We start from the raw sequence: 21,056 nt of genomic DNA on the forward strand, positions 1-21,056 counted from the left end.
CGGTCATTTTACTACCATTTTGAAAAGAAATACATTGTTTCTAATGAAGTTGTTCTCATATGGGACAAATAATGAGGGAGACAGTTCATAGGTGAATCGAATGAGAGAATGATCCCTAAAGATGAAGTATTGTGATCTTACATAAAGAAACCAGTCGGGTTGTATAAAAACTATTTCTGTACGAATTTTATTAGTTTGTTCAGGCATGAAAACTGTCAAGCAGTCTAAGCTCTAAAACAAAATAGTTATCAACTTATTTAGGATTTTCAACTTAAGTAGTTGAAGCGGAGAAGTGGAAATGATCACTTAAATAGAGAAAGTCGGAGACAGGAGAAGTGGGATGACGAACCAAGGATATCATAACTAGAATGTTTTGTTGTTTGGTTATTATTTAAATTTAATTGGATTCTACGATGGCCACGTAATAACTTTTTGTTCACTACCAAATTCTTCAATCAATGAATGTAATAGTGTGCTTAGTTCACTTTCCGATATTTTTTTCTACACTTGTCTTTATTAAGTCGTTCGAAAATGAATTTGAATTTTTTTTCAACTAATTTCATGTCTAGCACTGAGTCTGGTTAGAAATAGGTTTCTTCTTTATGAATCTTGATTATTGTCTACTTTGCTCTCGGATTTTCACCAATCTATTTAAATTATGTATGTGTTAAGTCATTAGTTTTGATAACATGAGACTCACCACTTATGCCTTGCGGTAATAATACCTCTGACATTACGACTTTTACTACAACGACTTTGTCCATAGATCAAATTTGTTTCGCAGATTTAATTTTTTGTAACACGCAAAATGCAAACACACGAGTGTCCGTGCCTTTCGCACGGGTTATACCTAGTTGAAACTAAAACCTAAGTTGTTGGAATAGTGGTGTGTGGATTCCAAAACCCCTAATTGAGCACTATAGAAACTAATACCTAAACTTCTTCACTTCTTCTTTAGAGTTCGTACTTCGTAGAATAAAACTAATACCTAAAATAGATGATTTTAACCGCTTAAAGAACCGAAGGCTACAACTTAGAATAGTTTTATACTGCTTTTTGGTATATATTGAAGTCGTGGTGTCGACGATTTTTTTTTTTTTTTTTATATTTTTTGCCTTTTTTTGGTGTACGTATCTATCATATATGGATAGATATATGGTACTTATTTTGCCGATATACATATATATATATATATATATATATATATATATATAATAGTTATTCTAATATTATATAGATCATATTTTCGTTTGGGACCTTATTCAGTTAATTATAAACTCGAAAATTTAAATTTGAATGGCTATATGTACTTCAGATTTCAGCCCGTCCCTCAACCAATTCCTGGCTCCGCCTCTGCTTGGAGAGAGTCTTACTGGTCAAAGGATGAGATCAACTTGGTCAAAACATGATTACTTTGACCAAAAACATTACCCTTGTCTAGGGAACCTAGAAGATCCCAAACCTCAAGAAATGGAGATGTTCTAGAAGATCATCCGCATTAGTCCAAGAGCTCATAATAGTTACGAAGGTTCGTCCGCTTTCAGAATATAGAAGTACCATCTTAAAATTCAGAAAGGAAAGTCGTTGTATCCCGAAGGCATACACCCTAACGTTTGGTATTGTTACGGGTGTGTAAAATGTCTTAAAAGGAAAGAGAACTTATTCTCGCCTCGATTACATTAACGTCTAACTCGGTTAATCCGAAAGAAAGAATATTGATAAATCATTATTCTCTAATAGTCTATCTCTCTATAAGTTAGAGAATAGAAACTCTGTCTGAATCAAGCCAAGACAGAGAGAAATCGACTTATCGATTGATAACCAGGGAACAACACTAATTAGACTTATCGATTGATAACCAGGGAACAACACTAATTAGACTTATCGATTGATAACCAGGGAACAACACTAATTATTTTGAAAATTGATCATCCATTGCTTCTGCAGACATTGTTGTAAATGGAAAGGGTATATTCATCCAGCCGTTTTTGTTTATGCAAGTCCTTTGGGAACTCACTTGAAAAAAGCAGAGAACAAACATGTCTTATAAACGCCTTTTAGATGTGGGACTGAAGGTTTATAGGCCTTCAAAATGGTTTATAATAAAATCTGGCCTTCATTAAGAATTCGATATAACATTAAAAGTTACTTTTACAAGGGTATTGGCATCCCGCATCTGTGTCACCATTACATAACCTCTCATTTTAGTGAACCTAGCAAACACAATTCAATTTACTTCTCTTATTTCTAATAGATAACAACTCTCATTATTCAGCTTCAGAATCTTCTGTCTCACTATCCAAATACATTTCTACAGGTTTATCATCATCTACTATTTCATCATCTTCTTCTCTTCTTTTCCTCTCCTCTTCTATTTCTCGCTCTTTTGCCCAAATCTTAGCCTTCTCGAGTCTTGAACTGACTGCATCCCATGAAACAAGGTTCTCCAAGAAAACTGATATATAATCTACCCTCCGGTTCTGTATCACGCAGAAGAAGGAAATGGAATAAATATTAGACACCAAGTTGTATTGAGGTCCAAAACATGGCCACTCGACGAAGCGATTTATTGTAAAGAAAAAAGAGGGAGGATGGACTTAGTAGGTTAGACATGTTACTCGAGAGCCAACTATGTAGGATAGACATGTTACATAGAGAGAATAGAGTACTGATTTCCTGTTCTAAAGTGGTTCGGTGTATAATAGTGGATTCTCACCTGGTAATCGATGTAGTAAGCATGCTGGTAAAACAAACAAAAAATCAAAATGGATTAGTGTTTAGTTAAGTTAAATAGAGAAAATAAAGAAACTGAAAAAGAACAAAATAAAATTTGCTTGATCATGGTATTATGTCTTTAGTACCTCCCAGACATCAATGGTGAGAATTGGCTGCAAGAAAAATAAAAGCTACGTATAAGATTTACAAGGTAAATGTTTATAACCAGTACTCCATAAATTTACTTCTTCACTAAAGGACTTTGTTTTTTATTTAGGTGAACTGATGAATCACTACTCACTAGTCTCCAAACTTAATAGACCAATTTGACTCTGTACAGAGAGATCCTTGACAAACTGTTCGGTTCATTCATGGTTTTCTCTTTCTAAGAGAACTAGTGACTAGTAAGTAACCTAACTGAAAAAGACCTTAAAGATCTCGCAAAACACACATTTCAGTTGCTGATGCAGAACTGACTCAACTAAAGCATGTCCGGGTTTAGGGTTTAAGTTTCACAAGTTAGATGTAGTAAAAGTTCGAACTCACAGAGTAATCCCAAACCAGAGGGTTTACAGCATTTGGACTCTTCACTACTACAAGCTTCTTGTCCTCCTCTGATGGGGAAGGGTTCACAGCATTGCCCACTTCAAGTTTGTTTGCTTTATCTGAATAAAATGGAAGAAAGAATGAATAAGATCATTCTCCTTGTTGTTATTCTCGAGTAAAGCTGTGAACCAATAATGGTGTAATCACTTACAGGCAAGCCAAGCCCATCCAGACCCGAACTGTGTGGAAGCAGCTGCTCTGAATTCTGCAACAAATTTGTCGTAAGAACCGAAATCCCTTTCGATTAGTTCTAAAAGTTCTCCAGATGGTTTTCCACCTCCACCTGGTTTCATGGATTCCCAGAAGAAATCATGATTCCAGATCTGTCAGTAAAACAAACAAAATGAGAATTGAGTGTAAACTAATTAAATAACCCAGCTTTCTCATCCAAATCAATAGACCAATGTATAATTAGAGACAAGGCCCAAAACCAAATGTGCAAAATGAGACTCTCATTTCTCATCATTTCCTTATTGTATCGGATAAAGAAGCTATGTTACATGAACATGGGTTACATGGGTAAGGGTATTGGTATCTGACAGTAGTACAAGGTGTTGGATATTTGTGACAAGAAAAAGGTGTTTAGTTTTATGCAGCCCACATATTTGCTGTCTTAGTTATTATAGGTGATAGCTCTGTAGTTTTCTTGTAATATTTGAATCATTACACACTACCAGTCCCAATACGATAGTATACAAGTTCATGCAAGATGTATATACAAACTCCCAAATTATACCCACTGAAGTGATTGGAGTATCTGATGCAGCCAAATGAAATTGAGAAAAGAAGCATGTGTGGTGCATAGGTTGAAACCAAATGAAACAATTATACATAGTTAAGTAAACTTCGTAACTCGTGAAAGAACTTGATTGAAGTATCAAAGAAAATAACAAGTTACGAAATTAAGAATCTAAGATAGCACCTCTGAGAACTCATCATGCTTTTAAACTTGAAGATTAGTCAAAGCCAAATAACTAGAAAGAGCAAGAGGTACAAAGGGGCATACCTGGGCAGCATTGTTGAAGGCGGGAAGCGGGTCGCCCTTGTTATATGTAATAAGGATAATATCTTCTAGTGTCTTTCCATCCAGCTCTGTTCCTGTGATCTGCTTATTTAGGTTGTCGACATAAGTTCGATGATGCTTTCCCCAGTGGTATTCAAATGTTTCCCGACTCATGTGTGGCTCAAGAGCATTCTGTGAAATCAAAGTAAAAATGCTGTAACTAAAAGTCATATATCATCTTAGTAGTGACTTGTAATACATTTGATCCAAATGGTGATGATTAGATGGAAATGCATTTCGACCTTACCAGCGGATATGGTGGAGGCTTCAAGTCGAATTGTGCAGTAATTGAAGTTTGAAAAGCCCTTTGAGAGCATTTTCTCTGCAAAATAAGATAAGAGTCAATGAAACAGTTGAGTTTTGAAGTCAAAGAACCGCAATAGTACATAAGTACACCAATAAAAGCATCGCTATCCGACATTAGTATGAAGTTTGGATACGTAATGTAAGGATCTTAATACAGGTACATGGTTGTACACGTGTTTACTTGTTCTTATTTATTTGGTCATTTATTTGTACTTCAAGATCACCCAATGTAAATTACAAAAACGACATGAACAGACAGTCGTATTAACCAAACCGATTATGTGCAAATAGAAGCAAGGCGACAAAATCTCAACTGTGTCCATCGAACTGATTGCACGTATCCGAGTATCCAATAGTCGTATCAGGAGCCGAAAAGTATCGACAATACATATTACATAGAGAAGAAACAATAAAAGGAAAAGGGTATCAGTATGTAAGTGTACTTACATGGTTGCCTAAAAGTAAACGAGGCCAAGCAGTTGGGGTCGGGATCGGCCCGGGATGAGCTAATAAGAAACCCCGATACCCCGTAACGAGATCGGCTAGCGATCATCTATGGATATACATGTGGCATTTTTTCACTTATATACATGTGGCATTTTTATATATATCTTGTACCTGTAATTATAAACAATAGCTACAAATTTATTATAACAGTTGTTGTTCAACAACCCTCAGCATGGATCAAACTCTCTCCTTTCTCTTTCTCAAGATATTTTTCTCTCTTAAGTGGAAAGTGCTTAACTGAGGGAATCGGCTGGGATTGGCTCGGTTTACCCCCGAACCTTTTCCGATCAAGAGTTCCTCAGGTGCATCGGAGATCCCCACTACATAGAAATGAGGATTGCAATTTCGAAACACTCCTATTATTTACATTTCAAAAGACTTGAATCACCGATGGATGACTAGCTGCATTAGCAGTACTTTATTAAGAAAACAGATAGGATTATTTCTAGTTTTATGTGTAACATAAATAAAAATTTGGGTTGATGTCTTCATTAAAACACATATACAGAACACGAACCAAAGGGGGAAGATAAGAACCAAACGTTCCTAAATTATCGAATATTTAGTTTTAATCAAACACCTCATAGACTAAACACAATCCCTTTTGAAAATAATAATCACCACCAAGTCAAAATATTATCTGATTACCATCAATCAATCATATTAAATGGTTAGATTCTTTATTGCACATATATGCTAGGACAATTTCAAGCTGTCATGATGGAAAAGGAAAACCAACTACCAACTTATAGCCTATAACATTAAACCCTCCTTATTGCATTATACTACTTTGTTAAATTGTACTAGACTTAATATGTAAAACTAGGGTTTAATGTGGATAAGGCTAGTCAGGAAAACCCTTTGAGCTTTAAGTAAAATTAAAACAAAAATCATTAATTTCTCATTTAAACATGAAAGAAAAAAAAAAAAATATACCTGGGGTTTTCTCCATTGTAAGCGATTTCTTGATGACCCAAGAACTCCAGCAGAACCTGAAGTAACTAAAACAAGGTAATATTGTTAGTAGTTTGTTTTTCACATGAAAATCTACACAGAGAGAGAGAGAGAGAGAGAGTAGTAATGCTGCACAAAATGGGGAACCTTGGGAAGGAAAGAGTGAGGATGTTAGTAGAGAAGATGTAGCTGTTCCTTGCATTTTCAGAGAAAAATTGGAGATATATAGAAAGAGAAAGAGAGAGTTTGCTCGAAACAAACAAAGACGAGAGGTATAGAAATAGGGAGAGAGAGAAAAAGAAAACAAAGCAAGGCACGAAGCGCGAGTGTACTACGAGTGAGAGAGAGTGTACTACGGTACTACCAAGCAAGCAAATTCGTACTGAATCTAGCCAAATTCAAGGGCCATCCGTCTGAATCAGAATCAGCCAGATAAGGCCGACCGATTGATATTTTCGACTTACTTAGAAATTTTAATCGTATACAGATATTTATAATCAATTAATATAGTTAGCATTTAGGCTACAAACTTATAAATATGTGCATGGAAAGACAATGTTTCTTAGTTATATAGTTTTGTATCTCTTTCATTTCAAAAAGTTTACAATGTGGGACTAAGGATGGGAAACAGATCGGACGAATAGTCCACGGTCACTTGCTCTTCCTGTCCGGACGGAACGGATAAATACTCAGTTTGTTCACTCGGACATCCGAACAAATCGGGTGGGCACTTGACAAAATTTTGTTGTCTGTTGTCGTCCGAGTCCGCCTAAATTGTCGAACAATTCGAGTATCGGACTGGTCGAATTCGGCCACAATGTTTATTTTTTTGTTTGAGTGAATAAAGATACTTATTAAGATTTCACCCAAGCAAAACCCATATAACATAATTTAAAATATTGAAAGGTAATTTTTCTTTCTTGTCATATTATTAAGATTTCATCCAAGCAAAACCCATATAACATAATTTCAAATATTGAAAGGTAATTCTTCTTTCTTGTCCTGTTCATCCTTAAAAGCTAAATACTCAAGCAACAATGTCTCTCTTTTCTTCTCCACTATGAAGTTATACAACAACTATCACTAATAAACAACTAAAGAGTTTCTTTATTCTAACTTTCTTCTTCTATTGGACACTTATTTAATACATGTCTCAAGATATTTCTGATGTTATTTCAATGGGAGAAGATAATATCTTTCAATCGAACCAACAACCACCAATTCTATCAAACAGTGACATTGTAGATGAAAATCTCTCTCAAGATGTAAGGAATTCTTAAGAAAAATAATAGTGTTTCATTCTATAGATGTTATACTTTGTATATTATATGAATTGCAATATGGCGATAAAACGCGAAAACAGTGTGGTTTCCCTAGGAACAACATATTTGTGTTATTTTCTTCAACAAATTTCCCTCAAACAATATGACGATAAAAAAGTGAATACAATATGTTTTCCTTAGAGAACTTCATATTTATGTTATTTTCATCAACAAATTTCCTCCATGTCGAGGGAAATATGCGAGAAAATGAGAAAACGGTATGTTTTCTTCACATAATTACATACTTGTGTTATTTTGTTCAACAAATTTTCCAATTTCTGCAGAAATTCGATTAACCTGGACGAGGAAAAAATGCATAATTTTCACAAAATAGTAAAGTTTCTTTCCATTTCTGAAATTTGGTGAAAATGTATGATTATAACAGAGACATAACATGGAGACATAAAATGCATAATGTTCACGAAAACAGTCAAAAAAAGATTCACCAAAATATACCATTGCCAATTTTATTCATAATCTTCACCCTCATCTCTTGAATCACCCTCGTAGTTGGAATCACCTTCATCTTCTTTGTTTGAAAACTGTTTTACTTTTTCAGCAGAATCTTGGTATAAACTTTCAAGGTTGTCTTGAATATTTTCTTCCACGATTTCAAACTTATCGGTTTGTTTGTGTCTCCGCCACCACAAGCTTTCATGTTATATAAACGTTTGCCAATTCACTTGTTTTGCAAAAACCGAAAATAAAAATGTCTAAGCGCATATCATGTTTTAGAATTCTACACTCAGTTAACATAGTTTATTGGATGCAATCAGTTTTATACCCGAGAAGGCTAAGATTTGGGTAAACGAGCGAGAAATAGAAGAGGAGAGGATGAGGATACAATAGATGATGGTAAACCAGTAGAAAAATGAGATTTCTAATCTATTACAAATAAGAGAAGGAAATGAATTTGTGTGCTAGTTCATTAAAATGAGAGGTTATGTAATGGTGACATAGATGCCAATCCCTTGTAGTGTTTATATTGACTTCTTAACGAAGGCTATACTTTACTACTATAAACCACTTTAAAATAAATTAGCTCTTAAACACAACCAAACTGTTTTAGAAACAATTTTTGATATGCAAAACGTATATAAACAAAAATGACGGATGAGAATACGGATTCCGTTTACAACAATATCGGCAGAAGCAAAGGATAATCAATTTTCAAAAGAACGAAAATGACGGATGAATATACCGATTCTTTTTACAATAATTTTCGCAGAGGCAAAGGATAATCAATTTTCAAAAGATTTAGGTCGAGCTCAGATGCTTAGAGGTGGAAAGATTGTTGAAGATCTTAACTCGGATCTAAAAAGGCTGGGGCATTTGCTATATTAATTTCAAAATCTAATAAAGGACGAGAAACTGTTTGTCGTGCCTAAATCATAATTCATACAACCGATAGATGTGACAAAACATCTGTAAACTGTTGGAGTTGTCAACCAAAACTATAAAAAACAAGATAATATGTGAATAACGCTTGACTTGGTTATATATGATTCAAATTAATAGTCACTCTTTACAATGAAAATAGCTTAAGGTCACCTCCACAGTTATGGTCTTTCTTTTTAGTTGTTCCGTAATCTCAAAAAAAGAAAAAAAGTTTGGTCCCAGAGGTGGTATAATGAAACACAATTTGAACTATTGGGACCAGAAGAAAAAAACCAAAGGTAAAAATTCCACGCCCGTCTTCGTCTGGAGCGCAACAGAGAAGAGAGCTGGTGCAGACCAACAACGTCCTACTAATCAGTATTAGGTTAGGGAACATATTCTCAAATCTTGGACCCTCCTTTGAGCAGAATCCAATGAGAAGCAATAGAAAAAGACCAAAAGCAAAACTAATCGCAGTTAGCCCAACTCCTACTTTGAAAGCGTCACTGGGTAGAGGATTCTTTCTTTTATGATAGATAACAGCTTCCAAAACCATAAATATAACTGGGAAAATAATAGCCACAAAAGAAATTTTAACTTTATTTCTTAGTTTTCCAACTTCTTCAGTTTGGTCCAAATCATGAGGTGCTGTCGATTGAACCGAAATTGCCACAGACTTGTTCTCCATTACCAATGTAGATTGGTTTTCTATCTGTATAAAAAAAAAAGAGTTAGGATTTCTATTGAAGTACAATCCAAGATGAATACTAGCAAGCATAGTTGTCTTGAAAAATATGTTTCCATATGGAAATCGTCGTCTAGATGTATTAATCGAATAATTTTTTTCTAAATTTGAAAGCATAATGCATTAATCTAACGAATGTTATATTTGTTGAAATTGAAAAGTACTGTACATATTATCATATTACAATTTCGAAATAGAAATAGAATTACTATTTTACGTAGAAAAAGAAATTGTTTATCATACCTTATTTTTATCGATCAGGGACGATGTAAGAGTTTGATCTTTCATAGTTTAAATAAACCCTGCACGATTGAGAGATAACATTACGAACTTCATGATATGAAAAGTTTTGTAATATACATAGTTGCTTATTCCGAACAAAACCCTATTTTACTCTTTGGGAACACGAAAGAAAGAAAGAAATAAAATAGACTCACCTAGATGATATTCGAAGAGGAGAATCGCCTGAGGAGTTATTTCTTATTTGTTCGATTTAAGAAATTATTTATGTAAATTTGGGTTTGGCGGTTTGTCTCAACTTCCACTCCCTTTTAGTAATCCTAATTCCTAAGAGAAGTTCTCAAGGCGCCCAGTGTAATTTCTACATGCGCCCCATTTGAACATAATGCCTCTCTCAAATTTTATTGTAAAGAGGTGCCTACAGAACTTTCATATAGGTCAGTTCGAGCCTTCGAGGTTATCTTTTGCCAACAATTCACGGGGAAGGGTACCAATCTTTTATGTTTTGATTCTCCTTTATTTCAGGATCGACTTAGATAGGATACGTCTAGTAGTTGTAGTTTAAATAAGAAAAAAGAAATTTCAATCTCTTTATGCGAGAAAATGAGCAAATGGTATGATTTCTTCACGTAATTACGTACTCGTGTTATTTTCTTCAACCAATTTTCCGACGGGAGATTTTATAAGGCCCCCTCAATGATTATTTAGCAAGTGAAATGGTTCATGGGGAGGCCTTTTAACAAAATTGGGGAGGCCCTATAAAACTTCTCATTTCCGACTTCTTCAAAAATTCGATTAACCTAGACGAAGATAACATGAGAAAAAAGTGCATAATCTTCACAAAATAGTAAAGTTTCTTCCCTTTCCTAAAATTTGGTGAAAAAACAAGATTACAACGGAGACAATATGGAGACATAAAATGTACGATCTTCACAAAAAGGGAAATTTTATAGGCAATGCTTAGAGTTGTTGTAGGCAATCTCGATAAAAGCAATCTCTAGTTTGGTTAAAGGCTATGTGTTTTTAAGAGGCAATGTCTCATCCAAGGTTTGACCCGATTTTTTTCCTTTCTCATCTTCCTTCTTCTTCCTTCCTTCCTTCCTTCTTCTTTTTCCTTCCTTCTTCATTAGGGTTTCAATTTAATTTCTTTATTCATTAGTTCATTGATGTCGTAATCAACATCCAAAGTATGTTTTTGATGTTTTGGGATCATATATTTTTATCTGAATTCATGGAGTTGGAAACTATTAGTATCTAGGAATTGGTGTTAGGGTTTTGATGTTGATGTTTTGGTTTATGATTTTGCATGATTTGATTGGGTTTTCTGAATTGAGCAAAGATGTTTGGAAGAGCACCAAGAAAAGTGACTACACAAAGTATTATGAGGCTCAAGGGGTTTCTTTGAATGCTTATCAAGACTATCTAAAGAAGGGTTGTAAAAAAAGCTTCCATTAAGAATTTGGGATCTTTTTTTGCATTTAGAAAAATGGTTAGTTTGTACCATTAAATTAACTTGAGGAATTAGGTCTACTGTTTGCTTGAGCTATTGACTTGGACTCTTCATTGCTTAATGATTTCATTCTAACAACGAAGAAAGAAGGAAGAAGATGAAGCTTAGCCCTGAAGGTAGCATTGCCTTTAACCAAACTTAGTCATAATGAATTGACCAAGTCAAGCTTGCAAAATACATTACCTATAACAATAACAGCTTTTGGCATTGCCTATAAAATCTCTCTCACAAAAATAATAAAAAAGATACACCAAAATATACCATTGCCAATTTTATTCATAATCCATCTATCCTCACCTTCATCTTTTGAATCACCCCTCGTAGCCTGCTTGAATCACCTTCATCTTCAGAATCTTGGTATAAGCTTTCGAGGTTGTCTTGAATTTTCTTCCACAATTTTGAACTTATCGATTTGTTTGTATCTCCGCCACCAATGTCCAAAGGCATGACATGTTATAGAATTCTACACTCAGTTAAAATAGTTTAGGAAAATTTAGTCAACACTCCCTAAAAAATTTTGACTTCGGTTAAAAAGAATCAGTCAATTTTTTTTAGTCTTCAACTCGCTGAGTACTTTTTTTATTTCCAACATATGATGATAAACCGGTAGAATAATGAGATTTCTTATCTATTAGAAATAAGAAAAAGAAATGAGATTGTGTTTGCTAGGTTCAGTAAATGAGGAGTTATGTAATGGTTACATAGATGTCAATCCCTTAGTAGTGTTATATTGACTTCTTAATGAAGGCTAGACTTTACTATTAGGTGACCAATACGTGGACAACTGTTTTTTTTTATATGGACAACTATTTTCGGGTCCGGTGCGAGTCAATTATGCTTGACTTAGTCGACTTTGAATTTAAGAAAAAATGAGTGAAAAACCCAAAAATCTAGACCCTAATAGGAAAAAAACCCACTAAAAAATAATAATGTCAAAAAGACCCATTTTTTGAACACTTTTCAAAATGTTCACAACATATGTAATTATGTTGTTAACAAGACAACATATTTTTTTCATAATTCCATTTTTACCCTTATATGTTGACAACATATATCATTGTGTTGTTATAAAATGTTGACAATATCTATAATAATGTCCCGACTTATTATAAAATGTTGGCGTCATGTATAATTATGTTCTTAACAACATATATAATGTATTAGTCAAACTATTATTTGTTCGTTAACGGATTTGTTAAATACAAAGGATAATATGTATAACATTTTAATTTTTGTAAAGGACAAATAAAAAAATGCTTTAGTCTTTATATTTATGTCGAAAGCAAAACAAAAAATGCGGAAACCATTTATTTTTTCACAAGACAAATCGAAAAATGTTGTAGCCAAAATATTTGTGTTAGTTTGTCTATGTAAAATGCAAAAGAAAAAAATGCGAAACATTTTGGCAAAGCAATGTCTAAGCAAAAACGAATTTGTTCAAAAATTTACAAATTGTTGAGACAAACTAAGATTTGTTCAGAAATTTACAAAAAATTTGAGAGCAAACCAAGAATTGTTCAGAAATGTTCAAAATTGTTTTTGACGTTGATTTGGACAGAAAATTTCATTTTGGAGGGTAAAATTGTATTTTTACCTACTGGGTTTTTTTCCTCATTATTATTTAGTATTGGGCCTGATTCTCTTTAACTTCCCCATTTTGGGCCTTATAATTACCGGCCCTTGATTTAATAAGGGGACAACTCCATAAAGTCTTAAATTCTAACAGTTACTAACTTGTGGACCATTAACAAAATAATAGTTCAAAATTGAAAACCTAAGTTGTCTTCTTCTTCATCATCTTCTTCTTCTTCCTTCTTCTTAGTCTTATTCTTATTCTTGTACTGCTACTAAAAGTAAACTATAATTTCTACCACTTCCTTTTGTTTTTTTATCATACCCTAGATGAATGAAAAAGATAAAACTCATCAATCTCCACTTCCCTTATTTTTTAGTAAACTATAGTTTCTACCACTTCTCTTTGTTTTTTAGTGAACTATAGTTTCTACTACTTCCCTTTGTTTTTTATCAAACTCTAGATGGGTTTGAATCAAACCCTACATTGATGAGGTAAAACTCTAACTTTTTTAATTTTATTTTGTATTTTCGTTTTGGTAGTTTGAAAGAATACAAAACGATTTCAAGGTAAAAAATCGAAGTGAAGAAGAAATTCCCAGAAGTTCGTGGGAAATCTACGAAAATATGCTAGATTTTCGTGGCAAGTTTCCTTCTGTCTTGCCAAATTTTCGTAGGAAATCTACAAAATTGGCAAGTCAGATTTTTTTTTTATTATTTTTTTTTACAAAAACTCAGAAATTAAGATCTCTCGTGTTTTGTCGATTTTTCACGAAGCACGAATAACTCTACTTGTTCGTACAAAATCTAGGGTTTTGAAATTTTTATTTCTAGGTTTTAAAAGTTTAACGGGTTTTAGGGTTTTTAGATCTAATCTTTCTGGTTAGGAATATTCTTCAACAATTCACTTCCCTTTGTTTGATGTCATAATATTTTCCAAAAAAATTTCTCTCTCTAGAATTTTGGGTTGATGATGAAGATGAAGTAGTAGAAGAAGACCAAACTTACTTAAGGTTTGTGAGAAAAGAAGGAGGTGTTAAAATAATACATCTAATTCTAAGAGGACTTGAGTGAAAATAATAGAGAGTTGTCCCCTTAGAAACTGGTGTCCATATAAAAAAATTAATTATTTTGGTTGTCCACATAAGATAGTTGTCCATATAAGAAAAACGGTTGTCCACGTGTTGGCCACCTACTATTAACCACTTTGAAATAAATCAGCTCTTAAAACACCACCAAACTATTTTAGAAACAACTTTTAATATCCAAAACAATGAATCTTACGCATATGAACAAAAATGGCGGATGAATATACCGACTTCGTTTACAACAATACTTGCAAAAGCCACGGATAATCAATTTTCAAAAGAACGAAAATGGCAGATGAATATATCAATTCCTTTTACAATAATTTTTGCAGAGGCAAAAGATAATCAATTTTGAAAAGAATCAGTTCAGGCTCAGATGCTTAGAGGTGGAAAGATTGTTGAAGTTCTAATAAAGGACGAGAAACTGTTTGTCGTGCATAGATAATTCTTCTTTCACCAGGATATATAGGAAAAAAGAAATATATGGGCAACCTGAAACAAGTTGGTGTTTATGAAGATTGAAGATGAAAATGGGGGTTTATGGAGGTTTAGGTTTTCAAGTTGAAGTTGCTTACTAGGGAGATAGAGTAGAGTGGTCGAGGGTGTTATTTTTGAAGAACCACTTAAATTTTAGAGTTATCTTCTTTTCTGTCCTCTACTTTATAACCAGTTTCCTTTTTAGCTCCCTCTTTTTCGTAAATTTAAAATTGACCTACATTTTTTCTAACTTCGTCTACATAACGTTAGAATCTTTATTTTTCTTCCAAAACTACCCTTATTTGAGGAAGCATGATTTGCACCTTTTCGAGATTGTCAAATCCACTGCCCATAAATCATTTCCTTTTTCATTTTCAAGAAATACAACCATATTCTAAGAGTTCCTCTTCACTCCCACATCTTCCTCTTCCTCAGTGAGTTCGACAAGTATGGTCCAAATTAAGCTTTATAACAACTTACTTTCATTTAAGATTTCAATTGGATTTTGGAAAGAACTATTCTAAACAATTCATTTGACCTACCACTTGAATCATTGAATTTATATGAGAATCGGTTTACAGGAAATATACCAAAGGAGATTGGGTTGTAGAATACTTCCTTCTGAGCTTCTGAGATTTGTACAAATGGGTCAGAAGTTTTAAAATGTGGGTTTTGTTTTTCATTAGAGAAGGTGATGCATGGAGATTTTCAGAAGATTTTCTGAAAATCTTAGATATCATCAAATAAGTTATTTTAGTAGTTTCCTATTTTTTAGTAGAGAATTGTTAATTTTACCAACTTTATATTTTTAGAAAACCTTCTAGGTTTTAGATTATTTAGAATTGTTATTAGAATTTGATTAGATCTAGGAAACTAGTATTTTATTTATTAGAAAATGTTAATTAGAGTCTGTTTAGGTTTAGGAAAACCCTAATGCCTATATAAAGAGGATTCACTAGTTGTTTTATTTATCCAGTTTAATCAATAAAGTTTAATATTTTAGTTAATTCTTCTTAGTTTCAAGTTCTATAAGTCTAAGACGAAGATCTAAAGACTTTTTTTGAGTTTTAAAGTTTTAGACGGAGATCTAATTCTTTTCAGAATTTTCCGCTCCGTCAGAAAGTGATTCAAAAACATCTAAGGTCATGAAAGCAGCTTTTTGAAAGATATTCCATTTTTAAGAATCTGGGTTTATTGGGTTTTTCCTTGAGAAATGTAGTAATTTGAGTGTGGTTGGTGTAAGTAGAGATAGAAGCTGAAGTCGAAGTGGTGGAAAAGTGATGGTAGTGGTTCATGATTGTGTTTAGAAGGGAAAAGGATGAGAGAAAGAGATTATACAAAAGAATTTGTAATTCTTTCTGAGTGGCCTATTTATGGAATTAGATGAGGACCAAGGGGTACTAATAGTAGTCGTGGTTGGACTTCCAAAAAAAAAAATAGTAGTCGTGGTTGTGATCAGTGGCGGATTCAGAAATTATTGGCAGGGGAGGCTAAAATTAAAGAGATTTTTTTTTATGAAATTTAGTTCTATGTAAAACAAATTCTAGAAAAATAATTGAAGTCGTTGCCATGCTCTTGATTTTTAAGACCCGAGCTCTGGCAAAACTTATCACCCACCATCTTTTACGTTTTTCTATTTCTTGTCAATTTCACCTATTTCTTGCTTATTTTTTTATTTTTAGAAGCGGAGTCAATTTTTTCACTGAAATACATTTATCTTTCATCTAAAGAAAATGATAATCTAATTGATAATTAATACAAATAATGGTATTTTAACAATAATACTTATTATTATTATCATCATCATCGTCGTCGTCATCATCATCATCATTGGAAATGACATGTTTTTCTGAAGTGACATATCTTAACTGATACTTCAAAACTGTGTTGATACTTTAAAATATATCTTGATACTCAAAACTGGCTAACCCGTCGTGTATAGATGATTGAATCCAGTTGATCCAAATTACACCATTACGTAACAATTTTAAGTATTGTTATATTATATAATAATAATAATATATTATTGATATTATAGTAATATGCCAACAACTGATTCCTCAGCTGGTTGCCCATCTACTCCGAAACACAGGTTCGGTTAACGGTGGATCAAAGGCAGTCATCACCTTGATTCTTCATCAAAACACCTTAAACTTGAATCGATCCCATTAATCGACATCCGATCACTATCTCAATCGGAACTCGAGTCGTCGTAATGATGAAATATTACAGCAAAATTTCACATCTGGTACCTGTGCTATTGTAGCACTAACACCTGCACGAGAAGGAAACAATTAATCTCTTGCAGTTAGATAGTCATTTCGTTTTTCTGTCTTTTGAGGATCTGTCTCAACCTTCATGAGGTAACTCATTTGATCGTCTGCGAGATAACGTACCCCCAACGTCTCCTCTTCCTATAGACGGTCCTCGACAAGAAAATGGTCCTTCAGATATTAGTGAAGATATCAACCTCTTTTCAATGAGTACTGTTTTTCAATATTTGGGTACATTCACGGAACACAACATTGAACCGAACTATAGAAGTTTTACATATGGTACACATTAGGTAGTTTGATGTGCTTAGTGTGTGTTCAAGTCGTTTCCATGCTCTCGATTTCTAAGACCCACCCTGTGGCAAAAATTATCCCTCACCATCTTTTGTATCTTTCTATTTCTTGTCAGTTTCACCTATTTCTCTTTCTTGTCAGTTTCACCTATTTCTTGTCAAATATTTAGGTAAAAAAAAGTCCAGACATTTAACTCTCTTCAATAAAGACAATGATACTAATTGATAATTAATACCAACAATGGTATTTTAACAATAATACTTATCATGATTATTATTATTATTATCATCTGAAATGACATATTTTTCTGAAATGACATATTTTAACTGATACTTCAAAACTAAGTTGATACTTCAAAAATATATGATGTACTGGCTAACCCGTCTTGTTTAGATTATTGAATAAAGTTGATCCACATTACACCATTACCGTAACAAGCATAAGTATTATTATGCGATATAATAATAATATATTTTGTATATTATAGTAATATGTCAAAAACTGATTTCTTAGTTGGTTGCGCATCTACTTCGAAAACTCAGAAGTCACAGATTCGATTCATGGTGGATCGAAGTCCCATTAAGATAGTAATCAGATGTTGATTAAAGGGATCGACTCAAGTTTGAGGTGTTTTGATAGGAATCAACGGTGACGACTGCCATCAATGAAGTTACAAAATTAGTTGTTAAAGCAAGAGACTTGTGTTTTTTTTTTCTTGGTCGCGGTTGTGCGACATAAAGAAAAGTTTCTCGACATAAAGATTAAGTCAATCAAGACTTTTTTGTTGTTCAACTAAAAATTCATTTTAGTTTGATATTGAGTTTGTGATCTGCGTCAATTTGATATTCACTTAGTATTTATCTTCTCTTATTCTAGTCTCATTTACTTTTGCTAAATTTTTTGCGACTGCTACATATTTGGAGTCAGTTTAGCGTCTCATTTCATTAAATCGTAATGAAACCAACTATTTTGGTTCGGACTAAAAGCAAGTAGGTGCAATGAAAATCTACAACAGTACCTTCACTTTTAGCTATGTTTAGGGGGGAAAACAACTAATCAACACCTTTTTCTAGTGTTGTCTCAAAATTCTTTGTCAAGCAGTTCACTAATTGAGGCTTCAAACCTCATGGTAAAACTTGAAGGAGAAGAAGACATCGAAAAGCTTTGGGAGGTTTCTCTTCATTGTCTTTAGTCATCTTCATTGTTAGAGATCCACTCCACTCGGTTTATCCGAGTGGATTAGGACGAATATTGAAGCTATAGGAATCCATATAGGATTAGGATTGTTATCATTATCGGATTCCTAATACAACTCCTAATAGGATTATTATAGATAAACATGTAATATAGTATCTTATATACTTAAAACTCTTATTATGAATCCTATATATATGGATCAAACTCAATGTTGTAATCATCAAGTTGTAAAGTAATAACAAGGTTTTTACCTAGCTCTCTCTCTCTCCCTCTCACTCGATCATCACTATCACCACTCGGTTTTATCCGAGTTGCCTTTGCAACAGTCCCTCGATCTTCAACCGAGACGATCATCAAATCGTTCTCGGCTTCACCGAGAATCCCACAGTGCACTCTCGGTTATACCCGAGAGTTACACTGATCCAGCTCGGCTATACCCGAGAGGAACTTCAAGGTTCACTCGGTCTCACCAAAGTGTTATCTCTCTCGGCTTCTACACATCCGTCTTCCTCGAGTTTCATCGAGTTGTTTACTTCAAGGTTTAAACCTTCTCACATTCATCATATAACGTTAATGAATAATAGTAGGTCATGAGATCTATTTGATCAATTGTGTTGGCCTTAACAAGTATGTAAACAGCGGTCCGATTGGTGTTCCAGTCATTGCTGCAAAAAAGGAAGCTTGAAGAAACATCCAAAATCATTAACTTCACAACATCAGCTGTTTCCACATCTTCATCTTCAAGCCAACTGTGATTTTGTTATCTTTTTAAAAATGTGTTCTTTAGTGTACACCTGTATTTGAATATGTCCATATCTTTCTTCTTTAGAGCTCTTTCGCTTCTGGTTTTACCAATTGTGAATTCCCACTTCTTGTCTTTGCCATGAAGATTTGTGTATATATAACAATTTTAATCATAAAAATCAGAAAATCAAGGAGAAAATTGCAAACTCGGTTTGCAAAATCAGTAGCTGCAAATATGGTTAGGAGAACAAGAGGATACGAATTAGGTTCTTGTTCATACTTCTGATTCAACTGGGAATAGATTTTCAAATAGCCCTTGCTTCCTTCAAAATTGCCACAACTGCTCAGTCTTTCGATTCATAAACGCCAGAATATCCGAAAGTCAGGCTGGGATTCAGCGGGAACGTGGTGTGGCCGGATTTTACTCAATGTTTCTTTCTCTGGCTGGACGAAATATGGCTATCCACATCAGTTTTCGGCTGGATTAAGTTTTGGGCATCCAAAGAGTTTTCAACAATGAAATATTAAAATAAATAAGAGCAAAAATAGTCAGCCCTAGTCGGGTTAGGGAGAACCATTACGCATTACATTAGAAAACAGATCAACAATCATCACAAACCAAGCAGAAAAAATAAGTCTGAATTTTCTCCATTTGCTCATACCTGTATATACAACAATTAAGACAATTTCTCTGCTTAATTTGTTAAGGAATAATTTGTACTCGGAGAGAAGATTATCATACAATGTATAAGATTCTTGCACATAGGCGACAAATCTTACCCGATTTCTGGTTACTATTGTCTCCTCATTTGTTTGGTCATTGAAGTTGAGCTAGGCACTGATTTAAATTTGGGCACATGGTTTAGCCTATTCGCCAAGCAGTCTGATTACCTTGCATATGCATGAGTTGAAGTAGGTCACAAAGTGCACCTGCCGCTAAAAGCGTGCTCCAGTACGTCTTCCACCCGCTTCATGAGCAATATCTGTTGACAGAAACCCAGTAATTAGAACCTCATTGGTTTCTTATATCTACATGCTCTTCTTTCCCTTTTCCTCTTCCATTTATTTGACCACGTACGAATTGGTTTTGCAGGATCAACATCGTCAGTGCTTTGTTGCTTTCACCGTCAATACGTTATTTACTCAGTTGGATAATTAATTAGCGAGGTTGCCCTCTATATCTATCAAAACATAGCTACCTCATAAACATTCATGTGATAATACTCGACTTCCAACCGACCAACTGTGTAGTTCATCTAACTGAGCACTTGATGAAGGGTGTTTTTATTTTCCATGTGTCTAAATATGCATCTGAACATGACTTAAGGATAAAGTAGTAAGTTTGCCTAAATTGGGTATTCGAGTCAAACTGTCACATAAGTCAGAACTGGTGAATCAAGATTTTGAAAGAGAAAAACAATATTTCAAACCCTAACTCAGGCTGACCCAGACTGCAAGACAGATTTCAGATCTATATCAAAATATTTATTTTCATTATTAGCGCCGAAAATAATTGTCATCTGAACATGACTTAAGGATAAAGTAGTAAGTTTGCCTAAATTGGGTATTCGAGTCAAACTGTCACATAAGTCAGAACCGGTGAATCAAGATTTTGAAAGAGAAAAACAATATTTCAAACCCTAACTCAGGCTGACCCAGACTGCAAGACAGATTTCAGATCTATATCAAAATATTTATTTTCATTATTAGCGCCGAAAATAATTGTCATAATTACTAGATAAAAACTGGGATACCTCGAGGCTGGAAAGAACAACTGATGGTACTTCATCTAAATCTTTCAAGTTGCGCTCCGGTAGGATAACTCTTTTTATACCATAACGATGTGCGGCCAACATCTGCACATTAAGAAAGAAACAGTTTAGAACTTTGGGCCAAGCTTTTTCACGTTTCAACAGATATAACTGCACATTCCAGTTTGAATGAAAAAAATGCAAACCATGGTCACGGTGTATGAAATTCATAATCACATCTGTAAATCGTGGGAGTCATCAATACTAATTACGAGACATGGTAGTCACTCTTTAAGAGTGAGGAGGAAGCTTTGC

The 21,056-nt window shown here is 33.9% G+C and overlaps 1 protein-coding gene and 1 long non-coding RNA gene across 3 annotated transcripts in view; one reads left to right on the plus strand and one right to left on the minus strand.

Moving 5' to 3' along the window:
• Nucleotides 1-21,056, plus strand: part of LOC147536782 (uncharacterized) — a 65,824-nt gene that overhangs the window by 15,003 nt on the left and 29,765 nt on the right. The window lies entirely within an intron of this gene.
• LOC147536783 (superoxide dismutase [Fe], chloroplastic-like) lies at nucleotides 2,097-6,595 on the minus strand. Of its 2 annotated transcripts, none has more exons than XM_086639143.1 (9): nucleotides 6,299-6,595; nucleotides 6,134-6,198; nucleotides 4,632-4,706; nucleotides 4,328-4,516; nucleotides 3,473-3,644; nucleotides 3,262-3,380; nucleotides 2,862-2,888; nucleotides 2,717-2,740; nucleotides 2,097-2,480 (listed from the first exon to the last, which is right to left on the minus strand). In XM_086639143.1, the coding sequence occupies exons 1-9, from the start codon at nucleotides 6,351-6,353 to the stop codon at nucleotides 2,268-2,270; spliced, it is 939 nt and encodes a 312-aa protein (XP_086495269.1). In that variant the 5' UTR covers nucleotides 6,354-6,595; the 3' UTR covers nucleotides 2,097-2,267. The 2 variants fall into 2 exon arrangements, with proteins under 2 accessions (XP_086495269.1, XP_086495270.1); XM_086639144.1 differs by having other exon boundaries at nucleotides 6,134-6,189; nucleotides 6,299-6,558.

Source organism: Eschscholzia californica, unplaced genomic scaffold (assembly GCF_041429995.1).
Source record: "Eschscholzia californica isolate CP2 unplaced genomic scaffold, dmEscCali1.0.p SCAF_5, whole genome shotgun sequence".
Lineage (NCBI taxonomy): Eukaryota > Viridiplantae > Streptophyta > Magnoliopsida > Ranunculales > Papaveraceae > Eschscholzia > Eschscholzia californica.